Source organism: Phalacrocorax aristotelis, chromosome 7, assembly GCF_949628215.1.
Source record: "Phalacrocorax aristotelis chromosome 7, bGulAri2.1, whole genome shotgun sequence".
Lineage (NCBI taxonomy): Eukaryota > Metazoa > Chordata > Aves > Suliformes > Phalacrocoracidae > Phalacrocorax > Phalacrocorax aristotelis.
In genome coordinates, this window is record NC_134282.1 from 30697049 (window position 1) to 30724844 (window position 27796).

The 27796-nt window shown below is 41.7% G+C and overlaps 2 protein-coding genes across 11 annotated transcripts in view; one reads left to right on the forward strand and one right to left on the reverse strand.

The window, feature by feature from the left end:
* On the reverse strand, window positions 1-17961 carry PPP1R7 (protein phosphatase 1 regulatory subunit 7). Of its 7 annotated transcripts, none has more exons than XM_075099674.1 (11): window positions 17751-17961; window positions 16625-16702; window positions 16363-16470; window positions 12029-12084; window positions 11001-11066; window positions 10213-10343; window positions 9149-9311; window positions 5609-5725; window positions 4524-4628; window positions 2915-3001; window positions 1-385 (listed from the first exon to the last, which is right to left on the reverse strand). In XM_075099674.1, the coding sequence occupies exons 2-11, from the start codon at window positions 16665-16667 to the stop codon at window positions 209-211; spliced, it is 1053 nt and encodes a 350-aa protein (XP_074955775.1). In that variant the 5' UTR covers window positions 16668-16702; window positions 17751-17961; the 3' UTR covers window positions 1-208. The 7 variants fall into 7 exon arrangements, with proteins under 7 accessions (XP_074955775.1, XP_074955772.1, XP_074955771.1 ...); XM_075099671.1 differs by having other exon boundaries at window positions 16348-16470; XM_075099670.1 differs by lacking the exon at window positions 17751-17961 and adding an exon at window positions 17612-17701 and having other exon boundaries at window positions 16348-16470.
* PASK (PAS domain containing serine/threonine kinase) overlaps window positions 17649-27796 on the forward strand; it is a 20764-nt gene continuing 10616 nt past the window's right edge. For 2 of the 4 annotated variants that reach the window (XM_075099662.1, XM_075099665.1), the window contains exons 1-9: window positions 18004-18141; window positions 18525-18738; window positions 19835-20070; window positions 21079-21249; window positions 22569-22709; window positions 23271-23405; window positions 24112-24405; window positions 24753-24915; window positions 26420-26594. In XM_075099662.1, coding sequence (XP_074955763.1) covers window positions 18567-18738; window positions 19835-20070; window positions 21079-21249; window positions 22569-22709; window positions 23271-23405; window positions 24112-24405; window positions 24753-24915; window positions 26420-26594 — 1487 coding nt within the window. In that variant the 5' untranslated portion in view covers window positions 18004-18141; window positions 18525-18566. Of the gene's footprint in view, window positions 17830-18003; window positions 18142-18524; window positions 18739-19834; window positions 20071-21078; window positions 21250-22568; window positions 22710-23270; window positions 23406-24111; window positions 24406-24752; window positions 24916-26419; window positions 26595-27796 lie in introns of those variants that run through there. The other 2 variants (XM_075099663.1, XM_075099664.1) reach the window with 2 other exon arrangements.

The window sequence follows — 27796 nt, forward strand, 5'->3', positions numbered from 1 at the left end:
TCTCTTGTGTTAAGATTTAATAATAATAATAACAACATTTCAAAAACAATGAGTGCATTGTACACAAGATCTGGCATTCAGTGCTTTTTATTGACGATTTGCTCTGTGAGTGTCTGTGTACTGAAGACCTGGGGAGTGGTAAGTGGATAAAAAAACCCTGTTGGGACATTTCTGCAAGGAGGACAGGAGAGAGGGGGCAGCAGGAGGTTCAGAATCGAACAAACGTGGCATCAATCTGCCGGACAGTCGGGAGGGCCAGCATGATTTTGCGCCGGTACTGGGGATCCTTCTGCAAGGGGTTTCGCTCCAGATACACAGTTTCCAAGTTCTTTGCTCCTTTCAGTTCATCCAGGTCACTCCAGCTCTCAATGAGATTATCGTTCATCTGCAGAGCACATATAAGCACACTCACACAAACAGATACTCCCAAGCCAAGCCAGATTAGCAGGAACCCAGCCACACCGACACTGCTCAGGAGGATTACTGTTACCCAGTAGCAATAATGCTGTACAGTCTTCACATGCATAGAAGACCCTGCGCCTACATGATCCTTCTTCCCTGGCACCCCTGAGATGTGCTTCCCTGTCTCACACTCCAGGCCTTACTAACCGTCTCCAGCTTCCCACGCTGTCCTGGGTTGCTGGTCAAATGCTCCACCCTTCTGTCAGCACATCCAGTCCCAACGAGTATGCTGGGAAAGACCCAGCAAGACACCGAGACAGTCTCTTTATACAGTATCCCAGCCCATACACTGTTCATTGAAGGATTGGAAATCTTTATGTCAATATTTTCTTCCACTGTGACATCTATCTTTGATTCCGTGACTTCCCAGGAAACATTAAAAAAAGGTCCCAAAATGATATAAAAAGCAACATTTTCCTCTCCCCTTTACATCACTTCCCCACAAAACTGCTTCCACACTCTGGATACAGCACCAAGCTCTCTGACTGGGGCTCTCCTCCTGCCAGCATGGGAGCTGCCTCACAGCTGGCACTGCAAAGGAATTCCCATGCAAGAGGATGAACGCTTCAACTGCCTGGCAAGGAAGCAAAGAGTACAAGGTGGCCACGTGCTGTCCAACCTAGAGACTTCAGGCACCCTTTGGTTTTGGATACAGAGGCAGTTACTACAGCAATACCACCTTTAAAAAAAAAAAATTAAAGATCAGGGGATTGGCTCTGGCGCCCCTCAGCAACTGTTCTTCATTGCATTGGGCATCCAGGGTAAACTGGAAATTTTGTGCACCCTGTTTGCTGCGTGGCAGATAAGCAACTCTATTTTCTCCAGTTGCCTCCCATCAGCTAGTTCGGAGAAAGAAAACTGCATCATCATTGGAACTACCAGTGTTCCAACTGAAGATGGCTTTGTAATTAAGACCCTGGACTAAGACTGAAGAAAATCTGCTAGCTCCTTCATTCTGCTACAGCTCATCACACCATTAATTCAGCCACATCACTTGACCTTCAGATGTCTCAGTCCCTTGGCTGAGGTACTGGGAAACTGTTAGAAGATTCCCACAGTATTCGGGATTTGAAATTCTGCTTCCTTAAGGTGTTAAAGGACTTTGGCTTCAACTCTACAGTCAGTGAAAAAAATATAAATTAGTAGATTCAACACTTGTTCATATCAAAGAAAATTCTGCCCGGCTCTTTAGCGAAAAGCACATAACTTTTTTTTTAAAAAAAAGTGTTAAAGTGGAAAAAAGCCAGTAGGGTATTTTCTGAGTTTCGCTAAACAGATCTTGGACAATGCTCTGCTTTGACAAAGAGCTCTCTAAACACACTAATGTTTTTGCAAAGGCTGTCCAATGAGGTTAGGATCTTCCCTTTACCTTCTGTAAAACAAGTGGAAACAGCTGTGTAATGCCACCTTCTACAAGCAGAGCCACAGCAAAGAGGAAAACTGGAGGAAATTGCAAAGGATCACGACAGGTCCGTCTCATTTTTACCATCCAAAAGATGTCATGTCAAGCAAGCTTCTCAGCTCCTGTTATTTAAATGAGTTCCTTATATAATAGGCATGCCAGAAAATACCACTGTGTCCGCTAAGCCACACTGCAAGATGAGAAAAGTCATCCAAGAAGCCTTGATTCCAGACTCTAGCTTGGTTTCATTTGCAGCTGCTTTCCACTCCTTTTATCTCAGCCTCTGCCCAAGAGCTTAAATAACTGAACTCTGAATGACAGACACGAAGCAGCAAAACTCATTCTCAGCCTTGACATGCAGAAACTCTACAAGAGCTAAAGCATGTACCAGCTCATGAACATTCACTGCTTCTTCCCCCAAACATGAGCCAATTTGTACACAGCTCCCTCCAACGTGGCAGGGTACTGATATTTCAGGAGGGGGCATATCCGCATATTTCCTGACCAGACTTACAAATGACAAAGGGCTTATCTATTTTGGGTGCCACAAAAAGAGAAGCAACCCTAAACAGTTATCTCCTACTTCTAGGAACAGAAGTAAACCAGAAGATGGTTTCATTTTCTTCATATCTATAACGACATAAACATATTGACTCTGCTTTAAACAGGTGCTGTGCTCTGGTGTGGTGGTGAGACAGTATCAGCTGCTTCTATTACACTGTCATGCTCACTTAAGAAAGATGAGGTCTGCAAAAACAGGGCACACTAAGGCTGTTTCATAACCATCACAAGCATGAAGGCAAGGCCTATTTCCTAGGTAGAGACAGGCTTGTTATCACTAAGCAAAGCCCTGCAAAAAATTTAAGCTCAGCTCTTTCCTCAGGGGAAATCATCATACTCCACCCATGCAGACTGTCAAGATCTTAAAGCTGGCCACTGGAAGTTTACTCTGAGACATGTACATACACCACCCTCCCACAGCTCCCCATCAGAAGGGTTTCTTTCACCGTTGTACAGATATTTCAGGGAACAGATCCAGCCTGCACTTACCCAGAATTCCTGCAGCTCTGTTAGGTGACTGATATTTTCAATCTTCTTGATTCTGTTGGATGCAATGTCCAGCATTGTGAGTTTGTTCTAGACAAGCAAACACAAAAGTATTAGACTGGATTTCCTTTCATCTCTCTGTCCCACTTTTTTCAGGCCCAGAGCTGGAAACTGTCAGAAGCAAAGACATATCATTGCCAGCCGCTTACACACAGCACAAGAACTCTCGCTGCCTAAATATAGCAAGGAAGATGTTTTTAATTAAGCTGGTGTCCTGGTTTCAGCTGAAAGAGTCAAGTTTCTTTGTAGTAGCTGGTATAGTGCTGTGTTTTGGATTTAGGATGAGAATAATGTTGATAACACACCAATGTTTTAGTTGTTGCTAAGTAGTGCTTACACTAGTCAAGGACCTTTCACTTTCCCATGCTCTGCCGGGTGCACAAGAAGCTGGGAGGGGGCACAGCCACAACCACTGATGCAAACTGGTCAAAGTGATATTCCATACCATGACATCATGCTCAGTATATAAACTAGGGGAAAGCTGGCTGGGGTGCAGGCACTGCTCATGGACAGGCTGGGCATCAATCAGTTGGTGGTGAGCAATTGTTTTTCATTTGCATCACTCGTCTTTCTTTGGTTATTTTTCTCTCTCTGTTATTTTCCTTTTCATTACAATTTATTATTACTACTACTACTATTATTATATTTTATTTCAATTATTAAACTGTTTTTATCTCAACCCAGAAGCGTTCTCACTTCTACTCTTCCAATTCTCTCCCCCATCCCACCGGGGCAGTGAGCCAGCAGCTGTGTGGTGCTCAGTTGCTGGCTGGCGTTAAACCACAACACTGGGTTACTGACCTCCCAGGAGCCATGTGACAAAAATGAAAGCAGTTACTGGTTGGCTGGCAATTGCCAGCCAAGGGTTTCTAAAATGTGGGCTTTCCTCATGCTACATTAAGAAGAATCCATTAAAAAATCAGATCATAAGTGTCCTCTCAAGCAGCACAGTTGAACAAACTTTTTGTAGCAGGAAGCTCAACAGTTTTAGAAAAAGGGTTTTTTTTCTCCTGCCTTGCATACAGCCTACTAAGTTCCAGATTGTCTCTGCTCTCTGACAATGCCATCCACTGTTGGGCAAAAATGAAAACGCTACAGGCTGCAAAATCAGTCCTATCCAGAAATGTACACTGACACAAAGGCAGGCCACATGCCACAGCTTGCCTCTCAACTCCCAGCTCCAGTTGCCCTACTGAAAAGAACTCAAGTTATCTACAAACTGCTGTCTGAACGGCTGCAGCGGAGGCAGCCAGCTCTGGCCATCACTCTTTCCATTGCTGAAGATCAGCCAGGCTGCTACATTAACCATACGTTATTTTTCTCCTCCCCAGGTCATGAAGACAATTCTACTCCTGAGGATCTGGAGGAGCTTTACCCATGCAAGATAATTTAACATAACAAATACTTGTATCTTTGTGGTCTCTTCAAGAGACTCAGGACCGTACTTGTAACCAGGGAAGCTGAGGAACAAAATCTTCCAGAAAGGAACAGCCACTAACAGGAGCAGTTTAGGTCAACAATTCTGTCACGCATTTAGCAAGAGCCCGCTCACATTGTTCTCCAGTCCCTCGATGACTTCGATGCCATTGTGGCTGAGGTACAACTCACGCAAATTCACCAAACTCTGCAGCCCTTCAATCTTGGTCAGACGGTTATTCTGAAAGTGTAACAGCAGTTTAAGTCCACTCTAAACAAACGAAAACTCAAGAAAGTATTGAGAAAAAGAATTTTTCTGGAGCATGGATAGGAAGGGGAAACTGGCTGCTTAGGTCCACATTGATCTCATGAGCTCAGCTCATTTGATCTCTGTATCACCAATGGAAGTTCCACGGGAGCCAAATCCTTTATATTTAGAAGAATCAGACTCCAACCTTCCCATCAAAAGTTGCAGCCTCAAAGTTATCCACTTGGTGTCTTTGAAAACAACAGGCCTATGCATTAATAGAATTAATTTTGTAGTTTTTTTTTAATTGAATGGTCAGAAGGGAAGTTACAACACCTGAATCCGAACATACTCTGCTGTCCCTAATTCTGTACATCCTATAGAATAATGATGCACAGAGGTACTACAACATGTAGCGAGTATGGCTTTCTTACCAACAGCTGTAAGAGATATTAGAATGCACTCGCATTGTCATATGGATGAGGAGGAGACTCAATGACAGAAATAAGTACCTTTTATTCCACCTTTGAAAAAGGAAGAAACTTTCCATAAGCTCATTAAGGACAGATTTCATTTAGTACAGGTTTGTTCATGTTTTTTCCCTCTTCAGGAATAGGGTAGCAACACTGAGCCCACTGCCATTATAACAACTTCCCTGCCGTAACTCATTTGATTTTATCATAATATATTAGAAGAAAGTATTTCAGGAAGGAAATAGGGGATAACATTCATTTCCTGATCTCTCTTCCATAAAAATCAAACATTCGTTTTATATTTTTTTCAGTGTCTGTCAATCTCATTTAGTATGAAAGGATAAGAAAAGACAGCACAGAGATTATCACACTTTCTTCCAGTACAGGAGTTGGACTCAAACACTGAAGACCTGCTGATTCAGAAGAGTTTATAATAAATTACAAGGTGCTTCACATCACCAAGGCCATTCAAAACCTAGGAGTACGAAGTAGAATCAATACCTGTATACTGAGCACAGTCAAGTTTGTCAGCGCATCCAAGTTCTGGAGCTTAGTGATTTTATTCTTTCCAAGGAACAGACTGTCAAGATTAGCCAGGGTGTCGATGTTTTCAATTGCCTGCAAAATGACCAAAGGATACAGCGTTATTGCTGTGATGGAAAACTCCAGCCTGTAGATGTGGCTGGCCTTTTATATCTGTGACCCGTGGAGTTGCACTCCTGAGAAACACAAGCCTGCCAGTTCCACAACACAAAGCTTGCACCAGGTAGGGCCTCCCTTATGACCCAAACACAGAGTGAGTGCAGGACTTTGTGCAGGAACAGTGAACCTCAGCCCATGTAACAGCTGGCTTACGGCATTACTGTTCACTGATTTTTCAGCAAGGCTCATGTTGCTTTGTCCTGGCTATTGCCTCCACTGTCCAGGCAGCAAGAGCAGAGAATGAAAAGGCTCAGGGAGCACTGAAAACAGCATTCCTTGGGCCATGAGGTGTATCCAAGAGATACTAATTTGTGTAGCAAGAAAAATCTGTCACCAGTGAATGGAAAAAGAATGTGGGAAGAGAAAACACAATTTGCAAATTCAGTCCTAACCATAAATGACTGCATAATACAGTCAGATGCAAGCTCTTTAGCTTCTCTGCACAACAGTTTCTCTGTTGTAAGCACATTTAACTGTCTCATGAGTGTATGTGTTAATATATTTAACTACTGGCTATATATTCACGCTGCTGGCAGAACGTACACACTATACCAAGTCCTGAGCTCAGCTTTCAGGTGGAAAAGGATCTCTGTGAGACATCAAGAACCATTCTTTCCTTACAAAGGAAGGGGCACCAGAAAGCATGAACAGAAGAGAGAAAAAAAGGGCAAGAAAAGGAGGAAAAAGGTGGGCTTAGAAAAGGCTCCTGTAAACAGAAGGAAAGAAAACGTAATGGGTTTTTTTGCAGGGGAAAGCCTTTTAATTAAAAAAAAAAAGGTGCTGTTAGAAGAGACATGAATTTTAAAAACAGACTTCAGCTCACAGAAGAACAGTAATATGCATATAGATACACACACAGCTGTGTATCTGTCACAAGTACCTTGTGACAACTCAGCTTTTTCCACATCCTTCTTGCCTGGCAGAGTTTTGGTAACTAGTAGTGCTGGTGAGACAGGCCCCCGAGTCCTAGCACTACTTTGATTGCTCTGTATGTAAGAGCGTGTGCACGTTTACATGTGCATGTATAAAGGAAGGAAGTGGAAGACTGACACAAACACACACACTATGAACTATAAATACGCTCTGGAAAGGAAAGAAACTTTTCAACCTCTACCCCACAATTGCCAACAGACTCAACATAAGGTGTTTATCAGCTCAGATACGGACTCACTCTCCTTCTAGCCTGTGGACTTAACCCCATTTTGACCTTGCAAGAAAATGATAGATTTGTTGCTCATTGGTAGTTCCCCCAGCCCTGAGGAAGAAATACTTGTGACTGATACTGAGAAGAAACAGTCAGGGGGAAAAAAAAAAAAGCTACTGAAGGGTATAAAAAATCCATACTTAAGTGAGAGTATGAAACAGATGGATATGAGGAAAAAAAAACCTAAGGAACAAATAAAGAAGTGCTTGCCTTATAGTTGCCTCAGTCCAACTTTTTTTCTAAAGTATGAAAATGCATCAGCTCAAGCATAAAGTCCTGCTTCCCCACCATTCATACAAGGGACAGAACTACAAGTGCTTACTAAGTCATGACAGACTCCAGGGTAAGGGCACTCTGAAAGGTTAGAGTGTGCAGCAAAATGCCTAAGACAGCATTACTGCAGAAGCTTTAATGCACACGGGATGAGTGTATCAGGCACCTCAGAGCCAAGAATGCTGCCTGAACAGGCAGTAGATAGGCTTTTACCCTAAAGAGTTAAGGACATGCCGACCTGTACAGCACATATCCAGGCCACCTTACCAACAGAAAACTATTAAAAGAGTTCTAGCTGCCCCCAAATAACATGAGATGTATTTCTTCATGTCTGGCCTAGGCACAGGTTACTAACTCCAGTAAAGCAATTAGAAGCTGCCAGAATAGAATTAACAGATAAACAGAAAGAATGCTAAAAATAAAGTAATTTAAGAAGCTTGTGGTACCCATACAGTGATAACTTCAGGGTTTTTGGTTGTTTGGTTTTGTTAATATGCTCAGGCTCAACACTTGAGAAAACATATGTAAAATACATCTAACCTCATTGTTTAAAAGATATTCCTTGGCTTGACAACATTGGTGACCACTTAAGTATCAATTCAGAAATCTAGCTAGATTTTTTTTTGCACGAGGTAATGATGCTTAGATATGGAATCCAGTACAGTTTTGCCTAATCCAGCTTTTAAAATGTAAGGATCAGTGTGCTTAGCCTCTTATATTTTTTAATAAAGGAAAGTGCATCTCTCTGATCCACATTCCCCCAACCTATGCAAACCTTAAGGTTCCTAATCACTCATCTGATCTGGCTGATGTTCTCACACTCTAGATTTATTCCCCTACGTAATTTCATTTCAGAAGTAGAAATTTCTTTGGATGCAAAAGAATTCAGTCCAGTTTAATTTGAGGAGCAAAATGAAGTTTTTCCAGTTCATAAAAGCAGCACACATTTCTGCCATAAAAGGCTGTTTGTAACAGCTGAAGTTTCCTTCTTCTCTAGAAAGAGAAGTGTGCTTCCACAAGACTTGAAATACAGAGAACAGTTATTTTCCTAATTTGATCTTTCAGCTTAACAAGTAATTTTTCGGAGATTGTAAATGGGGAGTGCCAGGTTAGACAATTTTCAGATTAGAACTCATCCGTTATAAGTATTTTCTGAAGTGCATATGCTCCTAAGAAATTAATAGTTTACTTTGCACATTGCAAGCCTTTTGTGTTATCTGTTTCACCAGTTCTCTTACAAACTGAGCAAAATGCAACAAAGCGCACCTTAAGGACAGAAGAGACTACCCAGAACTGTTTCCCTTTAAGTGGCACAGATTTTAAATCACCTAAGTTGAAAAGGTCACAAACTGCACCATTTAAAAAAAAGTAATCAGCAGTACAGTATCAGTTTTTGAGGCATTTCAGAGCAAAGCCTCAAGAAAATCTTTTTCCTGAGTGAGGCTGACTAACGTAGCAGGTTATCAATTACACATATGAATCAAACCAGAATTAAATTTGCATTCAATAGGTTTAATCAACAGAGCACCAGCCTCTGGGAAGGTAAGAGAATACAGTAATTGCTAGTTTTGATAGGCTTGGCTCTCTATCAGGACAAAACCATCATCTGCAAAAGGGAACATACAGGGAACGCATGAGTTCATTAAAGAGAGAAATTCAAAACAGTAATTTAGTAGCCAGGCACTACATACATACATAAAGGATCCTGCATGCACTGCGATAAGAATTACACATTAAATGACTGGAACAATAAAAAGAATAAAACTGCTACTAAAAGTCAATGAAGTGCACTTTCAGAAAAGGCTAATACCAAGCCAAAGAGCTCAACACTCTGCAGCTAACATCTTGTAGAGCAAGCCTACCCGAATTCGATTGGATCCCAACTCTAACATCTGTAGCATCTGCAAGTTGCTCAAATTCTCAATTTTGCTGATTTTGTTGTTGACAAGGAAGAGTTTTTTAAGTTGGGTAAGCTGATCTAGTCCTTCGATATGTCGCAGAACGTTAAAGGAGATGTCCAGGATCCTGAGGTAAAACAAAACAAAGGTCTCTTCAGTCCATCAGGCACAGATGATCCTAGAAGAGGCACTTGTAAATTGGTGGGGAACCTCACTATCTGCAGAGATCAAGCACCTTGATAGGCCTTAAAGTCATAAGTGTCATTTCTTTTTAATCAGAAATGACAATGAATGTAACTTTCAAAATATTTTGGGGGGTGGGGGGGTGGGGCCGGGTGTGGTGGGGGGTGGTAGAACAAGAAAACCGTTGCATGCAGCAGATAGCAATTATTTTGCTCAGCCAGGGAGCTGCCACTGTGGGAGGAAGCCCACCTTCAATACTACATATTCTTTGGGAAAAGTATGTGCCTACAAGATCTGCCTCTGACAGGACAATGCCAAGGGCTCCCATAAGCATGAAGCAGTTATGACTGTGGGAAGTAGGTCAGTCCTCCTTGCCCCAGCGGGAACAGGTTTGTAATGTATCTCCAGAGTGATCACAGACAAGTGCCAGAAACAGGGAAGAGCACTACTCCTTCCATAACACCCCCCCAAAAAAAGCCCTAATCTCACCTGAAATCTCGCCGTTTTTCTGCAGGAATAAAAACCTGTTATATGGAGCTCTCGCTGCCAAGAGCAAGGGGTGCCTGAGCACTTCTGCACCTGCATAGAAGCTGCAACCATCTATCATTCTCGCTGCCAGCACACATGTCATTTCCAGCTGACTGTCCCTGGTGAGCTTCAGGATTATGAAACTAGTTTACTGCACAGGTTAAATACCAATGGAGAATAGACATTATCCTTCATAGAGCACACAAATGAATCATGAGAAAGGCCTGGGTCATAAATATTGGAATAAGGACAGCAGGAGTAGCTCAGTGAGTGGCAAACCACCCTCAGCCTAATCCTGGTGATTCCCCTGGACTCACTCAAGTTCCACTAGAGACTCCAAGTTCTCAATCTTCCGGATTTGATTGTCATAGAGATCCAGCTCCCGCAAGGTCTGCAATTGCTGCAGGTTCTCAATGCGCTTAATCAAATTCTGACGGAGACATAGAGTCTAATAGTTGGGGAAAAGTTTAAAAACAAACAGGAAAATGGATATCAATAACAGCCTTTTGGTATACAGACAGTAAGTTTTGGGGTTTTTTTCCCCCCATTAAGTTTGTTGGGTCTTGTTGGTTGTTTGTGGCTTTTGGGTTGTTTTGTTGTTTGTTTTTTTTTTAAACAGAATCTTTTCTTAATTTATTCCACCTCTACAGAAGGAAATCTTTTTACCATGAAGATGATCAGACACTAGAACAGCAGCCCAGAGAGGCTATGTAATCTCCACCCTTGGAAATACTCAAGAGCTTGACTGGAAAGGGCCTTAAGCAACATGCTCTAACTGGATCTGCTTTGAGGAGGGTTTTACTAAAGACCTTCAGAGGTCCATTCTAATCTACATTATTCTATGTTAAGCCTGCTGTGCAAGTACAGAATGTATCTCTTAGGATAAGCCCTACGTGTTGTCTCTCATCCACTTCCAAAACCAACCTGCAAAACCCCAGGATTTTTATTACTACTTGACAAGAGGGTAACACTACCCTCCCTCAGTTAAACATGAAGTGAACTCATTAGAATCTAACCAAAGAGATTCCTGTATCTGTCCTCTTATAGGTTAGATATGCAAACTCTCCAGTTCCAAGAGGCATTCTCTGTTCCTTAGGACTGTTACCTTCACTTTCTTGAGCACCTCAAATCCTTCAATCTTCCCAATTCGGAAGTGATTCAAATCAACATCCTGAAAGAGAAATGGAGGGATTCAGCAGTTGTTTCAAAACACTCTTCAAAGACCAACCTGGTACTTTGTTCTAAGGAAAATTATAGTCTTCTAAAATGTGTAGCTCATTAAAACTTCCCTTCAAAGAGCTTGTTAGAATTGGGTTTGGCACATGACTTTACCACCACAGGTGAAGCACATGGCCTGAGGCTGTCAACTGCAAACAGGCAACAGCCCTTTCCTGAGTCTGAGCACTGTTTCACCAAAACTAGAAATCTTTTTCAGGAAAATCTGAATTTACTGAGACAGACAAATTCTGTTGTCTAGCATGAATGAAGTGTTGCAGAAAATCCTCTTACCCACTTTGCTAAGGGTTGAACAGGAACACACCTTGCTATTTCCAGTTCCAGCCCTCAGATGAACAGGAGCCACCAATAGTTCAGTAATCTGGTGGTTCTGTGAACGTTAACTCTGCACTGGCAATCAGCTAATGCACTTCACATCTGTGCTGTCCAGCCTCAGGTGTTCCAGTTTTGCAGGTCAGTCAAAGAGAAATAGAGCACTTCACCACCCAAGCTCAAAAACTCTCCAACTCTCCATCTCCTGAGGCTGCTGATACCAAGGCACAAGGCTGATTAAGTAGCTGTGCCTATCACAAATCACGGGTCTGACAGCAGCAATCACTTTATTAAAGATATTTTTACAAAAGCTCATAGCCCATCAATAATGCTGCAGCAAAGCGCCACTTTCAGTGCATCCATGCGTAATTTAGAATTTTAAATTATTAACAAAACGTTTCAGCTACTCATCAAGAATAAAACACCTCTGCTTATAGTCTAAAGGCTCTGAATCAATTCTGGGGAAGATCATGATAGCCACCAGCTTCAGAAGAATTAGATCTTTTCACCAGGTTTCAATACTCGCCTTTGCCTACCTTTTCTTTGTGCTGTATAAAGCTCATAAGGACAAAAATCTGCCTTTACCTCAGCTTCTGGGTCCAGGCTAATTGTCTCCATGTCCACTGGTGTCTCTGCTTCTCCTGCAGGAGAAGCAAATACATTATAAACTGAGAGGCATGATAACAATGGCTAACATCTGGAGAGACAAAGGGAACAAACCCTCCTCAGAAGAAACACGAGATGCACAGTTCAGATACTCTGCTGCATTAAAAAAGACAGTTCACCTATTTGGCTTTCATTGTGACAGCCAGTTGCAAAAAAAAAAAAAGCTTTCTTAACAACAGAATTTCAGGCCTAGATGCAAAAGACAGAAAGAACAGCACCCTCCCCAGCCTGCCTGTGTGGCTGCTTAATAATGCTGGCTTGAAACTGATCTGGGCAGGATTTCTTTTCTTTACACTTAGGGCCATCATCCCTCTGAAGATACACCATCCAAAGTGTCTATGCTCCTCCAACAATCTAATACAAGATTGCCGAGAAGGAATCTAAACTGTCTAGTGATAGTGCCAGGAATGACCAAGCATCTCAGCAAACCCACCCTTCAGCTTTTCTTTCATAAATACTGCCAGCTTATGTCAATGATGTACACACTTCTACATGGATCTCCCTTCTTTTGTTTGACTGAACTCACTAATATGCTAGAAAACATCACTTACCACCCATACACATTTTCTTGGGAAATGCCTTTATAGCTCTGAAAGACAGCCCAACATTTGCTGTGCTTCTATCACAGCACAAAAGGGAGTGAATTATGCTGGATAAATTAATGCTGAATAATTCATACCTGATTCCCATTTGTTGAAGATAGTGTGCTGGTTGCATCAATTTCCAAAGAAAGTCTAATTCAACTTTGCAAAACAGACATACAACACTCAACCCCTTTCCACTTCATGTGTGTAGCTTCTGTATGTACTACCAAAAAACCCAAGGAACTTTAATTCCAGTCAAAACCCAAAGGCTTTGCATTAACTCCTGCATTACTGTATGCAAACTCATTCCATTAAGCCAGAATTAATGACTATTTTTATAGCCCAGGACAGTTACAACTTTCTTGTAAACACCAAATGTCCCTTATGCTTAACACGTTTTCCCTACTGATGGTTAGCATTTTAAGGATGAACAGTACAAGCATTACAATTTTTAATACTGGAATCAAACTCCAAGGTTTTCATAGCTCCACACACCATCATTTACCTTGCTGTATTCGGGCTACTGCTCTTGCCTGGGTATTCAAACAGGAAAGAGCACTAACTGAACCGACTCACTGAACTTAAGACTGAAAAGCAATCCTCTGTCCCTCACCTTCTGATATTCTTTATAGCATGAATTAGCAGGGACCATAAATTATATTTTGGGGATGCAAAATGAGCTGGTGGGCTTGGTGACATTGAATGACAGTATAGAAATGTCACCAAAACTGACATGCATTCATATGCTTGTCAGCATTTTAGCAGTAGGCAACACTTGAATTTTCTTATTTTTCTTCCAGATCAAGGAGCTATGCACTTCAGCAGGAGAGTGGGATACCCTACCCTGCTGCTACCAAGGCTACATCTCTTTGACCTATTTCTAGGGTGCAAAGGCTGCCAGGACAAAGTGCTCTAAGCCAAAGAAGCACCCTAGCTGAATTTACAGCAAACAGGAACACAGCCCAAGTTTGGAACAACAGTTATTTGAGATATCACATTAAAAACCCAAACTATTCCCCTTGTATTAAGTTGTACTAGCAGTAAGTTAGTGCTCCTGGTGAAGGAACTTCTCCTTTTGAGACTTTAAAGTTGTCCAACAGTAAAGCCAGTCATGCAGTCAGGAAAAAGAAATATTCTTCAGCTTAAAAAAAACTGAAGTAAGAAAATCCTTCAACTTGTTTGGCTAGCAGACTCCTTTATAAAATTACACGTTTCATCACAGCACCCATTACAGACCATTTATACACATTTCGTTTTGGCAATGTGTTAAATACTCTGTTCTGGGATCTGTCAAAGGGTAGCTCCTTTTATTTTTACCATGTGGCTTTGAGTGAGCAGTCCTAATAGAGCCAGTGCGGGGAAAAAACCACACAAGCCCGAAGACACAAAACCAAATCACACAGGATATGTGTATTGTAAAACCAATTTAAAACTGAAGAGAGAGGCACTAGCGTTTACGTAATAAGGCCATCTCTCAAAGTTTATGTACCATGTATAAAACACCTTCCATACAGCATTCTGAGTGAGATGTATATACTTGTAACACTGATAAATCAGTATTGGTATGAGAATGTTAAAGTACATTTTCTTTCAAAGAAGAGACACAAAAATGGTTCTAGCAAGTTTACAGTCCTACCAATGGTCAACCAACATATTATTTATGAACCAAGTGGATGCAAAACACCCTAAACTGACCCTCCTACAATCACTCTACAAACAGAACTGCAATTTCACTTGCATGCAGTAAGTATACAAACAGCACTTTAGTCCACAATTTTTAATGCAGGAGGTTCCTCAGGGGAGAAAAAAAAACAAAAACAAACCAACCAAAAACCAAAACATTGCTCTGGCAGTAAAGTTTCTTACGTGAATTTTTGTGTAACTCATGCCTGCAAGCTACACAGCTTTGCAGATGTAGGAAAAATAACATGACATTCAGAAAACCCAAATTCCGCAGTACAGAACAGCAGTTACTGAGTTATATAAGTTCACAGTATCGCAAGCATTTAAAGCAACTAAAAGCCCAACTAGACTTTTAAACTGCATATGCATGAAAAAATATTATAAATAGCTAAGTTATAAGCTTTCTAAACAGAGGTGCTATTCCTCACAGAATTAGCTAAATGATAAATCTGAAATTTCAGCTGCTTGAGCTCTTTCTATTTATGATCTTCTGTGCAAAAATGTAGAAAACTTAATTTTCCTTTCAGCTGAGAAACTCAAAGCTGGCCAGGGAAACTAATTCAAATGTTCCAAAATCATTCCTCTGCTCAATTCCTGCCCTATTGGAAGCTTTCTGAACCTTAAGAGTTTGGAATAAGAAGTAACAATACAGTCATTACATTAAACTGTATCCAATGTAATTCAGCCACCAAATCTGAATGCATTTTTCTTGCTTTCATTGGAATAAAAGTACATCACTTGAAATATTTTCTCAAATACTATAACTCCCAGGGGAACAACATATAATGTGAAATGCACAGCTAAATTACATCAGCTGATGTAATCAGTGTTACATGCACGCAGAGGAAAATGGCGACTGTCTGATCTACATGGTGGTATCAATCATATAGTGGTTGGGACATACAATTTGTGAAATGTGCTCTTACACTTTTACAGACATCACTGCAGCATTTTTTTTTTTTATAAACTTATAAGGGTTTTCTTTACTATCAACAATTAATTATTCCTAGAGTTCATTTATAGTTAGGAGATGAGATTTACAATTCTCACAGTCATTTTCTAGTTTAGGAAAGACTTTTGAAAATTCTAATAGGCAACGTTAAGATTAGGAGGGATCTGCACTAGATGCACAGTCAAAAAGGATTAAAATTTGCTACGGAAAATGCTGTATTATTTCATTTCTATTTCAGACCAATAATAATCATCACAAACATCTCTATCAAAGGATGCTATTACATCCCAGATCATTAGCAAGCACCAAAAGCCCAGATAATATTGCCATAGAGGGTCTTCAGAGATGAATCTGCTCTGACAAATGCTATGCAAGTTACTGAAAAGCAAACCCTTCCATCAAACACACACAGGCTTAAAAAGTATGTCAACATTTCTACCCAATGTTCTAACACAAACAGTAAAAACAGTAGCAAAAGTTTAAAGTCAAGAGAATTTAAACAGATGTATTTTTGAGATGTCTCAGAATTCTTAAATTAAAAAAAAATGGACAGCTTTCTTCAATCTATCTAGAAATGGTTGTCTTTGCCTTCCAAAGGAATCTGGCAACTCCTTAGGTAAAACACTACATATGCTAAAGCAGAATTATGAAAAGCTGTTTATGTTTATTTCTAATGAACATTTCTAGCGCCCTTCCACAAAAAAAAAAGTATGAATAAAGGTGTTTTATGTTTTGATATTAAAGACTTCAGAGAGAAACGTGGATGCACAAATAAGAAAAAAACAAAGGTCTAATATCAGTGGTTCCATTAAGAGATGGCAGCTTTACTTTAGCCATAACAACACTATCACTTATTTATTTTTTAAAGAAGATCGCTCTAAGGCAGATTCACATTGTTAACTAACATTGATACAACCATCACGTAGCCACAGAAAACACACAGGACTGACACACGTACGCTACTGTACACACTGGTAAGACGACACTTCCTAATGCAATCATTTCGGTCAGCAAGGTACCTGCGGAGTTCTCACCATTCTGCTCATCTCTCAGGCTCTGCTGACTGAGGTCAGTTACTAAGCGAACTGCCTGCTTCTTCCCTTCTTCGTCTCCTGACTCCTCTGATTCAATCCGCTTATCAACTGCATAAAATACATAACAACAGAATTAGCGTATCTTCAGCAGTGGGTTGGTGGGAAGAAGCAGCAAACAGGACTCACATATACCACTATGCAGTTAGTAGAAATCCTAAGTTAACTAAATGAAAGGTTTAGTCTTAAATAAAAGGCCTCTTACCCCTTGTTTCTACTTTGATTTTGGATGCACTTTTTCCTCCCATCACATCTTCCTAAAACCAACAATCTGGGAAGAAGACTGGAGGAAAAAGGAAATTTCTTAGATCAATGAAGTGCAATTCCAAAGATTACGGAGATGGAATTATAACTATTACATTTTAAAAGCTTTTAGAAAAAAAAAAAATCAGTATCACGTACAATAGTACCAATGACACAAAGAAGTGAAGGCATCAAAAAAAAAATCCCTGCAGATAAAAGCAGCGGTCTCCCCAGCAAAACCTGCAAGATCCCTTCACCGTTTACCCAGCCACAACTCTGCTGGCCACCCTGGCCCTGGGGACCTGAAGCTCCTTCTCAGTCCCCTCCTCAGTATTTGCTCTCGTTTCATGGGGCGACTGAGGAAAAGCAACGCCGTGCCAGGGGATGGATTTCTTATTATCTCTGGGGTTTTTTACATCACGGTCATCTCCACAAACCCCCTTCTTCCACCTCTCGCGCGTGGAGCCCCTGGGGCGGGAGAAGGCCCCAGGCCATGCCCCCGGTAACACACCCCCACCGGCCCCGGTAACACAACCACCCACCCACCGCCCCGGCGGCCCGCCAGGGCGCCGGCCTCCCTCGGGGTGGTCACCCAGGGGCTGCCCAACAGCGGCAGGCCCACGAGCCCCACGGCACACAGCTTGCAGCCGCCCGGCCGCGCAGCAGCGACCGAGCGGCGGGGCCGGGCCGTCCCGACCCCCACGGCACTGACGGCTCCCGGCGAGCTCTCACCCTCCATCATCTCCTGTGGTCCCTCTCCGCTCTCCGCCGCCATATTGCCTCTCCTCCCACCGCCCCCTTCCGGAAACCGCCTCAACCGTCCTCGTAGCCAATCAGAGCCCACGGCTAGAGAAGAACTGCAGGCAATCACCTCGAGGGGGGAAGGGGGGAGGCTGAGGGGGCGGGGTAGCGCTGTGGCCGACGCTCATCCGCGCGCATGCGTACTGGCCCTGCGCACCGCGGCCTTCTGGGAGTTGTAGTTCCCTGCAGGCAGGGCGGAAAGCGGCGGCTGCGGACCTGCTCCCTCCCCACCAGCGCCTCGGGGCTGAGGTGTTACGAGCTGCTCCCGGCCTCGTTGTTCCACTCACAAATTCTTCGGAGTATGGCTGTCATCCTGCAGAGGGCCTTCCACCTGCAGCCTTTCACCCCTGGAGCGGGAAGCTGGAGGTCGGTCGGCCGAGGCTGCCTGGGGCCAGCGGCTGGAAGCGGGACATCGCGTTTGGCGGCGGCGAGGGAAGGAAAAGCCGGAGAGAGCCGCAAATTCCCTGAGGCCGGATCAGTTTTGCCTCCTCCCGCGCTGGCGTCCCATTGGCTCTCCTCCGTGCCGCTCCTCTCACTGCCTTCACTTATTGGGCGACGTCGCCGTTGAGTCCCGCTCCCAACTTCCTCGTGGCTGTCGGTTTTGTGGTGCCCGCCCTGAGGAGCCGTGGTCGCGGTCGCGGTCGTGGTGCAACCCCGGGACGGTGGGCGGCAGCCCGGGTGGGTGGGAGAGAGGGAAGCTGTGTCACACTTGCTGACTCAAAACTGGGAATTACTTCCCAAATTACCAAAGCTTTTGCTTTTAAAATGAGCGGGAATGGAGAGAGAGTGCTGGCTGGGCCCTTGGTAGCTCTTACAGAAATATGGTGGAGGGGTCTGTCGATCTCAAGGTATCCTATACGGCCTGGGAGGGTAATAGTCAATAGAGTCACTTTTGAGTTAACAACACAGACTAAACGTTAATCGGGACACGCAAGAATGTGTGGCAGTCTCGCCGTAACTTACAGGGCTGTGCTTTGGGTTAGAAGGCATTGTTACCTGCCAGCGTCCTGAGTGTTAGTGCCTGACTGTAAGGCTGACTGTTTCTTGTGTTTCTGTTACAGATGGTGGCTCCCTAGGTGTGGCGTGGCAACTAGAGTGTGATCATGACAGCCAATGCTCATAGTCCCTCTGAAGGGAGTCTTATGCCTTCAACAGTAGGCTTAGTCCTTTCTAACCTGAATGACTCTGATAAGCTAACTAGATCCTACCCCTTGGCCAGCAAGAGCAGGAGAAGTCAGCTCTCCAAACTCTGCCGGCTTAGAGCATCTCTGCCTGGTGAGTGCAGTATTTTGAGATTGAATTCACTAGTTGTCTGTGAAGGTGACGTGTTTCACATGATTTCAGACCTTCCTCCTCCCCTCCCCCAAACCCAGAGGCAATAGCAATAACTAGCTGCCAGAAAGCACTGTTCAATAAGCACCTGAGCCATAGATTACTGCAGGCTGGGACAGTTTACAGGGGATGGGTTGCTGGATAGATGCTCTGCACTTGTAATTGTCCCTGGGCAACCGTTATTGGCTGCCATCAGACCATCCTGCCACTTTGTGTTACTATCTAAAACATGAAAAATTTCCAAATAGGGAGAAAGATGTTGTTATACTGGATGCTGTTAGGAGGCAAAGAACTTTGTGGTTTACAGTGCATCCAGATACGGGTCTCCATATTTTATCATGGTGATCATATTTGTACTCTATGTGGTGCATAAATGCAGAGATCTCCTTGTGATGAGTTGTTCATAACACTTCTTCCAGTACTGCTAAACTGTCAAAGCTGCTTACTGTTTTGGGATTGGAGTGATGGCATTTGGCTGCTGATACGGCTTCCCAGGGAAATGTTTTTTACAGGCAGAACTTTTGAAAATTTTAGTAGAATCATTTGGCATTGTGTAACAGAAAACATCAGTGTGGGCACAGGTATTTCAGTGTCACGTCTTGTGAACAGTTAATTAACTGGCTTGTGACTAATGCAGTATTTAATAAGGGCTTGAACACTTATTGTAATTATATTTAATAACAGTTTCAATTTTAACTTGAGAGATTTCGAAACTGTTTAATCTCTGTTAAGTGAAAAATAAAAGTTAACTAGTCTGATTGAATCTTACGGATGTTGGCAATTTTTTTATAGCCTATGGTCTGAGTTTAATTGTTCCAGTGGCTGTGAATCAAAAAAGATACGTTTATTAGGATTGTTTCTGTTTTGTTCAGTTTCATTGATTTTTATTTTCTTGTAATTTCTTTAAAAAAATCTAGACACATATATTTGGGGATTACTTGACATTTGCTTCAGCTGACAGCTAATTTTTTTATTCATTCCTCTAATACTCCTATAGTAGACTGTTACAGCTACATAGCTGATCTTTATCTTCTCACAGGGGAGAAATGGAGCTCTTACTGTTTGTCTTCACTGGCAGCTCGTAACATTTGTACCAGCAAAACTGGTAACTTGTGGGTTCAGTGGGATTCTGCCTTTCCCTCCACTTCTGTTGGAAGTTCTGCTTCTTGCTCCTTTTTGCATGCCCTCACTGTGGAAGAATCCAGCCAGCACCTTCCAACTGCTGCACGAAATCTGAACAAAGCCATCTTCACTGTGGATGCCAACACAACAGAGGTATTTGCAGTAGCAACTGCTAAACTAAGCAGACCATGTCTGGTGTAGGTTGTATGACATCAGACAGGTTAAAATGCCTCTGATGCTTATGTATATCTGCAGGCAATCAGAGCGTCTTGAAGGCATTTTATAGTCTGCTCAATCTCATTAGTCTTCTAAAGACTGACAATGTGTTCGTTTCCATTGCAGGTTGTAGTTAGCAAAACATAAAAGACAGTATCAGAAGCATGGATATCTTGAGTCTTTTTTCAAACAGGAAGAGGGAATAAAGAAGAGTGCAGCTGTGATGTGGCATAAGGGAAGAAAGGAAAAGCAGAATGTGCTTCAAGCCTTCTGCCTGTTAAGTGCCAACCCTGGGATGGGTTTGTGGTGGCACAAGGTCTATTTATCTGACCCAGTAAATACGCCTTTTGCATTGGGAGGGAGAGAATTTCTCTGTTTCTGTCCCAAAAGTAAACATGGATATAAAAATGAGTACTGAAAACTTTGAAGAGCTGTGCCATTTTTAGCTTGAACTGACAGTTCAGACTTACCCATCTTAAAGGCATTTAATCCTGACCTGGTCTGTAACACAGGCTTAAGTACGTCAATGACTGGTGTGATTACCACAGCCTTCAGGTATGGATAAAACTGTGTGGTCTGCCCAGGCTTTGCCAGCAGATACAACTTTGTAGTTTTGCCTCTGTGGATATAATGATTTAAACAACACAAGAGGCTGGAGTGGGTAAGCAGTTGAAAGAAAGCAGGAAAGATAAAAGGAAAGCAATGTCTCAAACCTTCTTAACCAAAAACGTGCGTGGGCAAGGGTTGTCTTAGAACAAGAAGATTTAGTGAATTGTTTTTGAAGATTTCAGAATTTAAAAGAACCACTCAATTTCCACCAAGAGGAAGGGATATTGCAAGACATTAAAGCAACAACCTGAAGAGGTGATGATCTTCTAACAAAACTTACAACTTTTATTCTTTGTTTTGTTTTGGTATTTTGGGTTTTTCTCCCCACTTTTCTAGATCCTAGTGGCTAATGACAAAGCCTGCAAGCTGCTTGGGTGCAGTAGTCAGGAACTCATTGGTCAAAAGCTGTCCTGCTTGATATCCAAATCCAGTCAAGAGGTGTGGGAAGCTGTGGGTGAGGAGTACATAGAAATTGATGATTGTTCATCGGTGTTTTCAGGAACTGTGGTACGTGAAATGTTCAAGCAAATACTCCCCAACATATACAGTGTTTTTGTTGGCTTTGGTTTGGGGGGTGAGGGTGGGCGGGCAGGCTGACATTTTCAGTATAATTTCCTGATATATTTAATTCTGTGGGCATTTGGCAATTATGTCATTTGTAGGACTGTTTGCTTTAAAAGTTTGAAGATGTGGGAATTCAAAGGGCAAAAGATGGTTTGAGAGGCACCCGTGACAGCCTTGCAGCTGCCAACATGTAACATAGTCAAGATTACTTGACCAAATCAGAACTTAAAGGACATTAGATTTAAAAAAAAAAAAAATAAAAATTGCTTAACATGGAAAAACCTATTCGGGAAAAGTTCCCAACTGCCTGGTCTTTTAAAATATTTTTAAAAAGACCTTAAATTGCATTGTGCATATTATAAAGCTACAAGTCAGTCAAACAATGTGAAATGTCTGTGCTAAAACACCCGAGTTGGTGCAAAAGAGTGGAATTTTGCCTCTAGTGGGTTGTTTATAAGAGAGCTGCATGAGAAATGTCTCAAAATTATTTTCTTTTGCTGCTGTTGTGAGCTGTTACTAGAAAAATACTTGGAAAATGAGCTCATATTCTTCCTGGTGTGTTATTTTTCTACTGAAATTGTCAGCATCTCAGAGCTTGATCTTCCTGAATCCTCAGTTGGATATGGGGGAAAAAACCCCATAAGTCTGATTCAGTGGAATCCAGAATTAAAATTATATGTCTGATAAAGGCGCTAATTCTAAGCTACAGCCATTCCAAGTACTTTATAAGAGTCACTGTGTAATTCATGAACCCATTCTGTGAAGATTGTATGAAAAATATAAAAGGCTTGATATGAACACTGCAGGTTATAAGATAAATAAACATTTTCTGATTTGAGAAGAATCTCCCATAAGAAACTAAACTGCTATTTTTGCAGCTTAAAGTAAGAACTATGTTACTAATGTGGAGTATTCATTAGCAGCATGGGACGTCTCTTAAATAAGGAATCTCTGGAAGGCACTTCTCTTGAATGGAAGGTATTAGATTTGCATGCTTATTATGCTGAAGGAAATTATGGTAGGGAAGATACAAAAGCAACCGCAACCTTTTGTGTATGATCAGGGAATTATTTGTAAACTTTTCATCTCTGTATTAAAGCTGCATTTCTTCCAATAGAAAAGTAGTAAATAATCAGGAGACAATATTTTTCTAACAATGATGGGGGGATATCTTGGCTCAATATCTTATTCTTATTTGAAATTCTTGCAAAGTAACCTCAGTCTTAGTAAATGATGACTACATCTCTGAATCCTATGGAAAGGTGGATGTTATAGGCTGTCTGAAAGAGAAGATCCCTGTCTCGGTCTGGCTGAGGCGAATAAGAAGCAAGAACAACCAGCGTTGTGTGGTTGTGCTGGAACCAGTGGAAGGACTTTCAGCTTCTGTTTCCTTCAGGGTTGATGTGAGTGTTTTCCTAATTATCAAAGGCGACAGTGGTTTGTTAGAGCTTATGTGCAAAGAGAAGGTGTCTAAAACCCAGTAGGCTTGTTACTATTTGTGAACATGAAGTGTGTACATAGCAGTGCCTGAAACTGGCATTGCACACGCAGGACCTGTGCATATGTCTTCCACGCGGCTCACCTTGATGTATTCAACAAGTCACATTAAAATACACTGTCTGTCCCTGGGGACATCTTAGCCTTGAACAGTGAAGGTTTGGCAGGGTTTGGTTATTCAGGGCAGGGATGCCCTTGTGAAGGGATCAGCTTGCTGAGGAATTGTTCTGTGAGGAGCGTTTGACTCCTCTGCTTCTCCCCTACAGCAAAGGACAAGCTCTCTATATGGTAACATTGGAGAAGTATTGCATGTCTGCTTTTACTGAGGTAGTTGTAGCCACAAAGAGGCTGCAGAGTGAAACTTCCTGCCATTTGCTTAGATATTTGCAGAAACTGTTGTTAAAGGATTGAGTGGACTGTGACTAAAATCCTAAAATTAAAATAGTCCTGTAAATTTTCTTCCCAAGGGAGAAATTACATCGTGTGACCTTCTTTTTGCCCATCTCCATGGCTACCCAACATTGGAAGAAGTAGTTGGGCTCCACATAAAGGACCTGATTCCTTCTGTGCAGATCCCTCCTCTAGGCAAAAAAATCCCAAAGGTATAGTATAAGCACCAACCACATTCTTCCATACCTTTCCCATTTGGAACATAGGGGTACACTCTTTTCCCTCCTCAAGCAACAGAAGAAAGCCTTTTCAGAGAGAAGCGTAAGCTCCCTGGAAAATGGTATGCTGCTTATTTATGGGGCTGGTGTCTGAATATTTCCTAACAAGGGGTGAGACCAAGCCCCAAGCTCTCATTGTGGAATCTGGTGAAAGACACTTTTCCCCATTCCAGGCTTTTTAAGAAACCATGCTGTCTCTATCAGCTCCCTAAAATTCCTTTGAATTCTTTAGCTGGTTTCAGTCATGTCTGTCTGAGGAGTGAAAGTCTAAAGAATACCCAGATCTTGCAAACGGCATGAAAACAGGCAGCTAGATAGTTGAAAGGGGCCTTATGAATGCCTCATTTGTTGAAAAGTTGCAGTGTGGACTTTACTGGTCTTGATTATCAGGATATTCATACAGGAGTTCAACACTGGATTCCAGATCCTTAGGAAACCAGACTTTGTTCATTTTGATGTTCACAGGATTGGCTTGTTTTTCTTCTGCTCCTTTTTCCTGAGAACTTTCCTGCATAATTTTATATGAATACTGAAAAGCAAAACATTTGGTTAGTTAGAGGTTTTCTGTTTGGTTGGGGTTTTTTGGTTGGGGTTTTTTGTTTGTTTGGTTGGGGTTTTGTTTGTTTTTGCTTTAATTTAGAACCTCAGGATCCAGCGAGCTGTAGGCCGATCCAGAGAAGGTAACATGTTTCCTCTGAGTTTAAAGCTGCAAGTAAGCTTTCTGGAGGAGGACCAAGCAGCAGTGCAGAAAGATGGTGTTCCGCAGACAGAAAAAGAAGGCTCTTTCACAGGCTATCATTACTCTGCTACAGTTGTGGTTTTCTCCACCATCAGTGGTCTTATTACTGTCCAATCAGATGGAACCATCTGTGGCATCAAGGACAGTTTTGCTTTAATGCTCTTTGGCTATGAGAACAAAGAACTCTTGGGAAAGGTAAGATAGGAGTCTCAATCCCTCCCAAAAGACTGCTGTGTCTGGCAGCATATCCACTGGAATTGTAAAATCGTTTTTACAGACTCATTTCTGTCAGTCACAAAACCTCTGTGTTCCATGTGTTCAGCAAGTGAGTTGTAGGATGATATGCAAATTCCCTTGCTGTAATTGCTAAGTCTTGCAGTACTGAGGAGCTAGTATGGATTTTGAGTATAAGTTCTGCATCAGTCATGTGGATCACTTTTGCCTGCCTATTCATGAGAATCAGATCCACAAACATGGATTGTTAGTTGCCTCCAACCTGTGAGAGTCAGCTTGGCTTTATAAGGTTTCGTTCTGTGTTTTAGAACATTACGCTCCTGATCCCCAGTTTCTATAACAACATGGAGAGAAGCAGTGACTGTTCTTTGCTATTACCTCCGCTTAATGACTCCATGGGGACAGAGAGTGAGTGCATCTCTGAAGATGTTACTGCCTGCCATACAACTGTCTCTAGCTGCTGGAAAAAAGGTAAAATGAATAGAGATGAGAGATTTTCCTATGAACATGGGAATGTGCTTTGTAAAAGCAATCTACCTCCATGCAGTTTTTAAAATTGGGTTTCCACTATAACCTAAGGTAAACAGAATTGTTCACCTGCTTCTCCCTTTGTTGCTAAGAAGATGAAACTGAATACCTAAGTAGGAAATTACACTGTTAAAAGAGAATGCTTTGTGCTTAATGAGCACTTCCCTTTCCCCCTTCCTGTTAGGATCTCTGAGTATTTTAAGATGTGTAAAATACAGCTTTTGTGACAGTATTGCAGCAGAGCTGTAGATACTTAGGACTAATATTTTAAGAGATAATTCTAATATTATTCTGAACTGGCTCATGTTGCTGCCTAATTGATATTATATTGCTGTGGTGTTCAGGCAGGTTAGGAGGCATCACATATTCCGCTGATGCAGTTCACTGCATTTACAAATAATTTATTAAAGTTGTGTTTCTCTGAACACAACAGGAATAAACAGAAGCAGGGAAGCCTCATGTCTCCAAATCTGTCTTTCCAGCTAGCTCTGCCCAAGACAGAGAACACAAGCAAGTGCATACTTTCATCCATATCACAAGAGATCTTTTTTGCTGGGTTTGTTTGGGGTTTTTTTTGGGAGGGGGTGGGGGTCATCATGTTTCCTTTTTTTCTTTTCTTTGCTTAGAAATGCACAACTGCATTGAAACCAATGCACACTACCTGAACAAAGAAGAGTTAGTAGACATTGTACAATTTATTAAGTAATTCTTCACAGTGGTACCTCTAATCTAGGAGTAATTCAGTTCTTCAGTGAGGAAGCATTGTTGGTACTTAGCCTTTACTAAATGGAAGGATTATTCTAGATTTGAATCTAGATTTGTTAACTTGTTAGCAATAATTGGTTTACTTCATTTTATAAACTCATGTTTTATTCGTGTTTTTCTCTTGATCTGTTGTCACTGGGGAAGGAAAGAAGTTCTTGTCTTACTCTTTCCCTTAAACACGTTTAAACTGTGTACTCTTTTGTCTTGCAATGTCAGTGAGTTATATAAAAGCAGTCTAAACCTTTTCATTTTAAGTGTTTGGAATGGGGAGTGTATGTGTATTTTGGGCTTTTCATTTTTGCTGCTGCTCTTTGTATGATCACTTTATTTTCAGTCCATGTCATTGTCCAATGTCCAATGGTCATTGGCCTTTTATTAGGTCTCTGACTTTCAATACAAGTTGCTAACCCAGGAGGCTAATACCTGTCCAAGAGCTTTGATAGGAAGGCAAATTTTCGCAGCCCTGAAACATTTAGATTCCTGCATGTGATGACTTCTCAGGCCAAGGCAGAGTGAAGTGCTCATATTTTGACCACTTTGCCTTAATCCAGTCTTTATTACTTAATTCCTTAGGGATAAGACAGACCAAGGCAGTTCCAGGATTGTTTTTAATCACTTGTAGTCTCCAAAGCCTAAACATAAAAGGTTAAGGTGGTACAGTTTTGTTTCTTGTTTGGTGCAGACAGCAGCTTCTTGGCTGCATCTTTAGCAAGGCTTCTTTCAAGAGATGAAGAGCTGAAATTGGAAAGAAGACAAAAAGATGACAAATCAATACATGATGAGACTAAACAAAGGAATGGGACCGGTTTATTTTCTACTCCCTCACCTCCTGAAGTGGCATGCACACCCTCTAATAGGTAGGCATTTCATGGACTGCATATTCACTTTGAAAAATGAAGAGCTGTCATGGCAATCGCCAGTAAAAATTGTTTCTTCACCTCTGTGATGTCTGTAGGAAGGTGTAACAAGACCCTTCTGCACTTTGCTCTCAGAATCTGAGCACTATTTGCAAGACAGGTTGAAGTTTGTCTACCTTAGATTTTTGTTTAGATCTGTACAACCTACAACTGTAAAGTTACAGGAGTTCCATCTCTACAAGGGACCAAATGCTTCACCCAGGCTAGGGAAGGTAATTAGGCTCTATCTTTGCTAAATCAGAAACAGTGGATGTTTATCTCCTTCCATGGTATCCACCAGCTGGTGTTGCACTGAAGTCAGGTTACGTGGAATGAATTCTAAATGTTATTACTTCCAGTGTTCGGTGTAACTGTCAGGTCATCCATTAAAATGGGGTGCTGCGTTACTGAAGTTCAGCCATTTTTATTGTACCTTTCCAGGTCTTTTTCCTGTTACAAGATTAGAAATTCTGCACAAATAACTATATGGTTTATCTTAAGTAAAATTTTAAGCCTTTCACATTAACAATTCCAACCGTCAGAAAATATTTACTATCCTTTTTAATATAGACTATTACAGTGCAGTTCTTGCTGCTTTTTAAAGAGACTGATAGTTTCATTGTTTCCTTGTGCTCCCCTGGGTTTATGTCTCTCACATCATACTTGGATTTTAAGTGCTGTGCTGCATGGATTGGTTTTCTGCTCTGCGTTTTTACTAATAGAAATGTTTGTAAAATACCTTGTCCTATGGGCTTCAGTGAACCATGGTTAAACTGATGGGTGGGGACATCCATCTTCTGTTGGACAGACAAGAGTTCTTCTGTTCTCAAGGCTGGAAGTATCCTGCCACGTGTATTGGCTTTTTGTTGTGGTAAATGATCTATGATATATATTTAGAAATCAAGCTAGAAAGGGAAGTAATCCATAGGGAAAGAGTGCCATTTGAGTATACCTGCTCTTCTTTGGTCAAGGTGGAATTTGTTAGGATTTTGGACACCCATGTCAACAGCTTTCTGCCTCTTTCCTTTAAACTTAAAAATAAGACAATTGGTGTAGGTTTTAAATAGTGACTATAGTAATGGAAGAGTGTATACAGTATGATGGTTTTCTCAGTCCTTTGTCATCATGATATCACTAATAACTTTGAATCCTTGCAGTGAAGG